Raw genomic sequence first — 9731 nt, forward strand, 5'->3', positions numbered from 1 at the left:
ATCCATCATGTATAAAATAAGATTTAAAAATTACAAAAAATATAACTATAAATTAAATTTTTAGCTATTAATTATATAAAAAAGTATAATTTATAGAATATATATTATATCTAGTTACTGTTTTCTAGCATGTTAAAAGATTAACACGTTAGTAGCTAATAAATAAACATCGTGGTAAACATTAAACTTATGTTGCACTTGCTCGCGCGTCTACTAATGAAATGAAGCTTTCTCGTGCACACGGAGTCTCGTTGTTCGACACAAACGAGACAATCTCGAATTTCAGGGAGTGGGACAAGGAGAGGGAACGGACGGGAGAGAATTAACAGTCGCGTTCGAGCGCTGGCTTATGCCGAAATATCGTGATTGTCGTCAATTTATTGCTCTAAAAACTTAAATCGAAATTTGCAAGCTGAGCCAGCGCTCTCACCGCCGCTATATAAAGGCGTTACTATATCCGGGAAATTCCAATTATTTCCTTTTATATTCTTTTTCTGTTTAAATCTCACCTAGTACTATCCGAGGATTGAAATCGGTACGATCGATGATGGTCAGGTAAGAAAATTTTGGATTGTCGCGAGGAAACGACACCCACACTCATTCATGGCAATAAACAAACATAACTTTTTTGTGTGACATAAAATGTATTCTTTTTCTTTCATCACTTTGACATCAAGAATTGAACTTCGTGTGAGATCGTACCGGCTCCAATGCTGTTACGTTATCGGGCATCTAACTAACGTACGGTACACGCATTATATATACCCGATAACGTACGCGTAATATACTCTTACACGCCCTATAATGATCCTACAACGATCCTACAACGATCCTTGCAGTATTCTCTCTCGCTTTAAATTCTCTTTTTATCGGTACAACGATACAACAGGTACGGATCGCGAAAGGCATTTCTTCTTAAATACTCCAAAAGAGCGATAAAGATAAGCAAGGACGTACTAGACAGCGCGCTCCTCTCCCACCACGAGCGCGCAGTCAATTTTTCTTTACAGAAAATCAATGAAAGACCGGCGTTCGTAAATCACACTGTTACATATCGCGACCTAACGAAGTCTAAAATAAACCCCCCCCCCTCCTCCCTGCTGTTACAATAATAATTCTTTGTCTTATATTGTGGACGAACATAAAGCTTCGTAAGTTGTCTATATTCTCGCATGAAACTTAACTTAACAGTCGGAAAACAGCGGCAATTCTTTCCTGTTCGCCTAAAAAATATAGGTACTCAAATTTTATTTGAGTCAACGATTTTCTCGTCGCAATGAGATCTGGCGATTATAAAATCACTCATGTGTACAAGATTTAAGAGAGTGTACGACTTGTGCAATACCAATACTCAATAATCTTGATACGATATATATTTTCTATTTTGAGATAAGAAATAATTCGAATTAAATTGAAAATTAAAAGAAACTAAATAATTTCACAACAGTTATAATTTTCTTTAAATATTTTTCTTCATATATTATCATTTAAAATCAACAAGCAATTCAGTCATTCCGTCGTATTCGATACATTCCTTGCTTCCTATTAATTTCTCTATCATTTTGCAACGAAATGTATACGAACTATTGAGCATCGGTATACGAATAAAAGGAGATAAAGGCAATAGGATTTACTCGCCGCCGTATGAATTAAATCTTTACACACATTCAAATAATAGAATATAAACTGAGTTTCTAGAGGATCACAGAAATATCGATAAGTAAATGGGCTCAGTTAAGGCGCACGAAAGAAAGTAATCGTTGCGTGCATGATCGTATTGACTTGTGAGCGGCACTCTTTCTTTAAAATACGCTCAAATCCAAGCGATGAGCGCCTCAAAAATTCTACACGTATATTATACAGATCTTATATCAATCCGACAGAAAAATAATTGTAATAACAGTATCATAGTAATAGTAATAGTACAATAATGTTGATAGACTGCATCTAACTACTAATTGGTGTTCGTACGTTGATCCCTTTTTACATTTTGGTATTTATAGAATGTACCTTCGTTTTCATTGTTCTCCCATTAAGATTATCCTCTATTTTCCCTGGATTAAAACTAACAGATTATCGATTCGCTTGTAGCACTCATTTCGAGTGAAGACTATGAACATTTCGTATATATATATATATGTATATATATCTATATATATACTTTTGCACATACTCCAACATGAGACAGTCAATATTCGTTTGGCATTGTTGTTAGTGTTTCTTCATAACTCAGTCAATTGGCACAGATTTAACGTTTCGTTTCACTGAACCGAACTCTACAAGCAGTCCTTCATCTTTTAATCGCGCAAATATGATGACTGACCCATTTTGTTTACTTGTTTTTGCATGAGACTGTTGTAGAATTTTCCACAAATATATAATAGATGTATTTATATATAATTATAGATATACAATACTGACTGTCTCACTTTGGACCGGAGAGACGTTAAATGTCGTACGAAAAATAAATTTGCTCGTCTTAGGAGCAATTTTAAATGCTCCCTGACCGATAATGGTCCACTTGCCGAGTATACGAATATAAGTAGAGCTACAAACCTCGGGCAAGATTACGAGTGAGAAAAATAAGGACTTATTATCGATTGGAAACAACTATGTACGTATGCGCATGTATGCGTGTATCCGTGTATGTGTGTATAATTATATGTGATAATTGTGTCTTAGAGAATAAATTTCGAAGTATCGACAAGAAAAATACGTCATTATTTGGCAAACACGTAATCGTCAACGTCAAGTAGACAGACGAGGAATATCAGATTATCACGTGGCGATTTACGTTACGTTACGCCGGAAAAAATGCCGCAAAAGACGTTGCCAGAACGCCAATAATAGCGGCTCTTACGTCACATTCGTTCAGGGCGGTTCAGGCCGTGGCGATCAACACTGGAGGTCAGAGATCGCTCTCCATCTCGTCTGTCGCCAATTGAAAGTGTTCTTGACCTGGTGACATATATCGTTACAGTTCGTACATGGATAATTATATCTTACTTATAATTATTTATTTAACGTTAAAAAGACGAGATTTTATTGCTGACACTGTTTTGAAATTATAATATAAAATATTTCTTCTATTTTGACGAAACGAGAAAATTAATTTAGTCTCACGATTGGACAAAGGATGCTTCTGTGGACTACTACGTACTTTGCAAATACGCAGCTAGATCGTGATCCTCTGCCATCAACGCGAGTTGATGCGGCGTGTTTCCGTGTCGGTCCTTTACCATCAAAGAGGCGCCGCCGGCTACGAGCATACAGCAAATGGAACGACGTTTGTTCTGGGCAGCTTTATGCAAAGCAGTTTGCCCTCTGAAACAGAAATAAATTACTTCTCACTTTTGGAATCAAGGTGAAGAGAAAATGGAGCGATACGAATAAAAATAAATGAGAGTGATAGAAAAAATTTTAGCGATTAATATATTCTTAGATTAAATTTTTAACTTTATGATGACCTTTATTTGATTCGTTGATAACTTACTTATCATTATCGATCATGTTTAAAATTGTCGGTGGGGCGCAGGCAATAAGGTATCTAACAATGTCTTTGTGTCCGTGCCTCGATGCCAGGTGTAGTGCCGTTTGACCAGCTTCATCGATCGACAGAAGCGAGTACCCTTTTTGATGAAGCTGCTTCAAGGTCGGTAGATCGCCGATCTTCGTTGCTCTCAATATTTCATCGCAGTTCTTTTCTAGTAATTCAGTAGTGAATCCGTGAACTCCCGAGTTCAGGCCAAAGAGTCTGTCGCGAGGGCTGCAAATAGAAATGAGAAATCCAGATTAGGGCAGCCCCCTCTTCTCTGCACGCAAACTACTTTTGCAACATCGCGGATAGTGAATAATTATTATCCGAATAAATTATCCGAGCAAAGATAATTGAAGTGTACGGTCGAATGAAAGTTTACGTAACGCTCGTGTTGAGTTTTCTTTAGAATAATCCATAATATATCATCAAGTCGCGATACCTTTTATACCGTTTAAAAGGCATTCGTGTGGAATAAAGGTCTACCCGCTTTGAAAGCCACCAGTGGTCTTCATTCGAAGTTGCCTGTCTTCTACCTAACGTCGCATAGACACCCCTCTTGGCTCTCGATCATTCGGATAATTAACGGCACGCCCCGGAGTGACACTCAAGATTCTGAGAACCTTACCTGATAAAAGCGAGAGATCGGTCAGCCTGATGCTGCGACTGTTCGGCACGAGCGATTGCAACATGAGAGTTTTGCTTCAGGGTCTCGCGTCTTATATAGGAGTTTGACTCGCCGTTTTTGTTCTCGCTCGACGACACATCCAAAGAGTTCCGATTTGCCGGATTCTTCGGCCTGACACCGTTCTGACCCTCGGAAACGCTTTCTGGCTGTCTGGAAAGTTTGATCTTCCCGGTGACGGAGAGATGTTCCTGTCCCCGTGTATCTTCGTTCGGTCGATTTGCCTTCTCTGTCACGGCTGGCATCTCCTTTAGATGTTCGTCGCTATATCGTATATCATATCATGCGTTTTGAAGAAAAAAAAAATTTAATGCTAGATCCGTACGAAAATACTCTGCGTACCTCGGTAAGTGAATTTGCGCGGTTTTGACTTCCTGGCTTACGACGATCTGACTTGGTCCCGCTTGGCCGCTGGATTGCTGTTGCACAGCGTCTTCATCGAGTATGTATACAGCGTCCACGGCGACATCCGTTACGTAATGCAACTGTTCCTGGCCGCGATCGATCCTGAAGAATCTTTCCGCAGTGCACGCTAGAAAATAGAAACTACACGTATTTTGCGTATTTTTTACACAGAGAATCATGCGCGGATTTGCAAATAATTCGCGCGAGAGACGGCACTCACAGTCAAGGAAACAGCACGAATCCATATTATAATCTTTCGTCAAGAGTTTCCTTAGACTTTCTAAATCGATCGCAGCGTCAAGCTCGAGCGGTTCCGCGAACCATGACTCTGCCACATCCTTCAACATCTCCTTGTTATGATGATATGCCTCGTAATCCGACATCTTTATCCTCATCACGGGCAGCTTTAGCCTGTCTAATCTTGCTGTGTGTTGGTGTGGCTTTCCCGTATTCCTTCTTTTCGCTAACATCGTAACCTTATTTAACATACTTAAAGTTATGATGGATGGTAACAAGCGACAAGCCTCTCCGTCGACCTGTAATATTTTATAAAAAATTATATAGTTAAATTAGATTATATAGGGAATGTAATATGAATACTTATCGGGTAAAATTTCAAGAATAGGTTTTATTTTTATTATGCTAAAAAATGTCTCTTTATTCGCAAAAATGTATAAATAATATTCAACGATTAAAATCAATTTGGAAGATATTTCACGAAAATGTACAAAGAAGATGATTTAGAACCATATTAGAAAGAAAATAACTCACGTGATCAAAGATATAAAAAAATACAAGAATAAGATAATTCTTGGTCGTGTATTCTGTACGTGAATTGTTACCAAAACAATGGCTATTTAAGTACGATACAGAAATTACGCTTGCCTGCATTGGTATAGTTTTTGTCGTGACCAGTTTGGCCTTGCTGCATTGTACTATGCATGTACCGTGTCCACGTGCTTGCAGAAGAGGCAGCTGATAAGTGGTCAAGCCGACTACCTCGATCAAGCCATCGTCCATGGCGGGTTCTCTAGTGCCACTTCCCGCACTCCACGGATGCGTCCCACCGCCGTAAGAAGCGATATTCAAGAACAGTATCGCATGAACCCGGTGTTCTCTCAATTTCGGCGTCATGTCCTGACCGTCGCATTCCAATGTCACGAAATCGGAGAGATCCTTCCATTTTGTGAGCAACAAGTCCTTGCAGCCCATTTGTCCGTAGAACAATTTGTTCCTCATTCTGGAGTTAAACTTCTCTGGGTGAGCCTCTATAAACGAATCGCAGCGGATTTATCAAATAAAATCCTCTCTCTTACATATAGTACATTTTATATCAGAAATATAAAGCAACGTTATTTAATTAAAAAACAAGAAAGGAAGAAATTCTCAAGATCAATGCATTTTGAATTCATTGAAATCACAGAACGAAATCTTGATCGGCTACAATCGATTTCCCAATCATGAATTAGATTCTAGGATCACAACATCCATGATGTCATCGACGTAACTTACAAAGGAATCGTCGGAATTGTCTTTCATCGATTTTGAAATGAGGAAGGGAAACATCCCTATTTTTTGGGATTGTTTCGACTCTTAAAGTTGGGAGCGAATAAAAATATACAGGTCTAATATTTTTTTATGTTCTACAGAATATCTGAAGCCATCAAATTTGGACAGTTCTGATGGTTCCCTTGTTAATGTGAGCAAAAATTTAAAATCAGGTCTCACCTCGTGCTTCGTGAAACTCGAGGGCGATGTGAGCGTCCACACCGAGGGAAAAGTAATTGTTAACGACGTTGAGCGGTAGATTTTCCTTGCCCTTGCCGCCATCGTCGTCGTTTTTGGAGTCGGGATTCCTTTCAACCTTCAGTTGCCATCTGTCCAACAGGGTGGTCTCACTGTCACCTATGCTCATCAAGATCTTGCCGATCGGCTCGTCTTTGTAACCACCTCCCCATCCCAATGCTCTCGCCAGATCATTTCCGGTACCCAGAGGAAGTACTCCAACCGCTGGCGCTGGATAAGTGCCAATTTGATCCAGGATCGACAAGACCCAACCGACAGTACCGTCGCCGCCACAAGCCAACACGCGCAAATTTGGAACCTTCTTGAAGAGTTCCAATCTGCAAGATGATCAATATATTTTTGTTTAGTTGACTGATTCAATCTTTTTCTTTCTTTCATCATATGTCATCCTTGTCAGTCGTTCATATATATTTTTATTTAGCTGATTTACTCACCCCATTTTTGGACCACCCTGCGTCAAATCGAAAACCTGTCTTGGATTGAGTAACCATTGAAACTTTTGTAGCAATTTAGCTCCCTGATTACCACCGGATTTCGGATTTATGAAAACCAGCACCGGCTTTACCGTGGCCGTAGGTATAGGTTTAACGATCCACAACTCTCCCTGATCCTTTTCTTTTTCCTTCTCTTTCTCTTTTTGTTCCTTCTCTTTTTCTTTGTTTTTCCGGCGGTAAGAGCTATCACCAGATTTTTTTTTTCTGGGTGATCTTCTTAAGCTGCTCTTGAAACTACCCTTACGAGGAAGTTTCACAATCCATGACGGCGGCACCACGATCGACGCGTGAGTGCCCAATTCGCAGTTCTCGCCTATTTTCTGTACATTAAAGCACGATTCCTTATTGTGATAAGCAGCCTTGCACCAGCTGCAGCTCACCGCTACGATTTCCCTGGAGCTAAAGCTGAGCTTCGATTGGAAGGACTTGCCGCAATTGGCACACTTGCCCTTCTGCGACCGTCGATGGACCCAGTGATGATGGGTTGTCGTTTGCTCGCGATACTGACGTACACCTACATCGCGAAAGCTCGGCTTGCAAGCGAACTCTAAACCTCCGACGCAGCAGGCGTGAGCCACTACACGACAAGCTGGACACTTCAACCGGGGTCCATGTTTCTAAATGTTAAAAAGAAGAAAAGGGCGATGTCGATCCGATTAATCAAAATCTCGAATGCGTCTGTCATTCTTAAGCATCATCCGTCTTATTTTTGCGACTTACAGAACAGTCATTGACGTAACAGAAATCACCGGATGTAGCGGTTGGTACCCAAAGATGTTCCCCATTAAACGCATTTGGACCCCAATCTGGAGTCGACCGAGGTTCACGATGACCACTCGAACTACCCCCGTCTCTACTATCTTCTCCACTATCCTCTCTTCCTCTAGAATCATCACATGAAACGCTCACAAAACTTTTTTCGACTTAATTTGCATTAACAATGTGTATATTCTACTGCGCTAAGTTAAAAAATGATCGCAAAGAAAAATAATTTTCACTCTCTACTTTCTACTATTTATTTACAATAAAATATTTTTGTAACTTCGTATTTAAATATGAAGTTCGTCCGTATCGCACAGATAGGACGCAAAGGAAACAGAACACATATATCACTGTATATATAATTCATAACTGCCCTTGCTCGTGCTTTTTTCATGAGGATCCGATAGAGCGAGAACGAAATCATGTCGTATCTATGAAATGATAATGATGTCCTCAAAGATTTAAACTATATGAATAATTTAAGTCTATAACTAGTCTACCTTCCTGCCTAATGAAACGTGCATCCAAAAATAAAATATAAAAATTTAACGACTACAGTAGCCTACATGCGAGCTTTTTTGATGTACGACATCACGATTTGCGCAATAATTAATAAATAACAGTAATAATCATACCGCACGAAAGGTGCAATGTATAGCTCACATGTAGATATAGTTCTTTGATCAATATCTTCCAAATATTTAATTCCTGGCGATAATAGATTACTTTGTCTTTTAATACATAAACATAATTTTTCGAAAATAAGTGTTATTCTTTCTAATTTATATGGAAATGTCCTAAATAATTAATATGGAAATGTTCTAAATAATAATGAGAAGTAGCTATATACAGACCGATATACAGAGGAAATTTCCTCTATTTATGATTCTACTTAAAAGGTCTGTAGCACGATAATAAAGGCCTTTTCCTACTTATTTTTTTAAACTCACTTTAGATGATTTATAATTGCGTCAGAATTTAGGATAGAATTCTATTCATAACGTCACCTATCATATTTAAGTAAAAATATTTAAGTTTTCGTTTTTAAACTGAAGATATATTTCAATCTAATTAATTACGTACATAGAATATAAAAAGTTAAAAATATAAACAGATAACAAATAAAGAATTAACAGAGAAGATGATAGAAATATAAAATATCTTGTACGCTTTTAATTCATAAAATTAACACTGTGATTTAATTACGAGTTATCTCATTTCCGTTTATATTTGGTTAGCATTCTAATAATACGGATCAATGTTATATATGGACTATAAATTTTCATTTTTGAGAAAAAGAATTTAATATGCCAATGTTAGTACCCACTTTTATCCCAGAAAATTCTACCCATATTAAAAATGTGATATTTGCTTTTATGATATTTGCGCGTATTTAGCATATATAATTCACATTATATATACTAAAGATTTTCAGACATAAAAGTTCGTATTTATCGATAAAAGCGCATTCTGAATGCAGGTCTATGCTTCTATCATCTTCTCTAACAGCAAGATTAAGAGCCGGTTGCTCCCTCTTTAGATAAACTATATGGTAATTTATCTAATGGACAAAAGAGAGAGCGAAAGAAATAGAGAATGAGAGCGAGAGTAAAAGAGCGAATAAATTGAAATTTATTGAAAGAGAGAGAAAGGTGGAACAACCCAGCCTTTTAATCTATATTATACTCAAGATACATAACTTCATCACACAATCGATACAAAAACGCAAACAAAATCATTTTATACAGTTCATTTCATGCACAATAGCTCAAATCGTTCAAATTCAATTAAATAATTGTCAAAATAAGAAAAGGAAAAATAAACGAAAACAGCTGCAATATTATTTGCGTCAAAAGACTGTTTATACATCTCATATTTGCCGATAAATAACTAAAGTTTAAGTGCTACAATCGCGCAACAAAATAAGACGTGTAACTTAAAAACATGCTCATTAATATAATCTTGGATTGCGTTGTGTGATATACTTGGAACATTCCGGGAGGTCGCGGTTCCATCCAATCAGACGTACCCACCCTATCGGAGG

General features: G+C 38.0%; 1 protein-coding gene across 1 annotated transcript in view; it reads right to left on the reverse strand.

Moving 5' to 3' along the window:
- Nucleotides 1-1515: 1515 nt before the first annotated feature.
- rdgA (retinal degeneration A) overlaps nucleotides 1516-9731 on the reverse strand; it is a 9183-nt gene continuing 967 nt past the window's right edge. The window contains 10 exon segments of the mRNA XM_018448383.1: nucleotides 1516-2958; nucleotides 3161-3324; nucleotides 3494-3766; nucleotides 4164-4484; nucleotides 4563-4752; nucleotides 4846-5161; nucleotides 5511-5893; nucleotides 6354-6748; nucleotides 6866-7542; nucleotides 7646-7926. Coding sequence (XP_018303885.1) covers nucleotides 2909-2958; nucleotides 3161-3324; nucleotides 3494-3766; nucleotides 4164-4484; nucleotides 4563-4752; nucleotides 4846-5161; nucleotides 5511-5893; nucleotides 6354-6748; nucleotides 6866-7542; nucleotides 7646-7926 — 3050 coding nt within the window. The 3' untranslated portion in view covers nucleotides 1516-2908.

The sequence above is a fragment of the Mycetomoellerius zeteki genome, unplaced genomic scaffold, assembly GCF_001594055.1.
Source record: "Mycetomoellerius zeteki isolate Tzet28-1 unplaced genomic scaffold, Tzet1.0 scaffold221, whole genome shotgun sequence".
NCBI lineage: Eukaryota > Metazoa > Arthropoda > Insecta > Hymenoptera > Formicidae > Mycetomoellerius > Mycetomoellerius zeteki.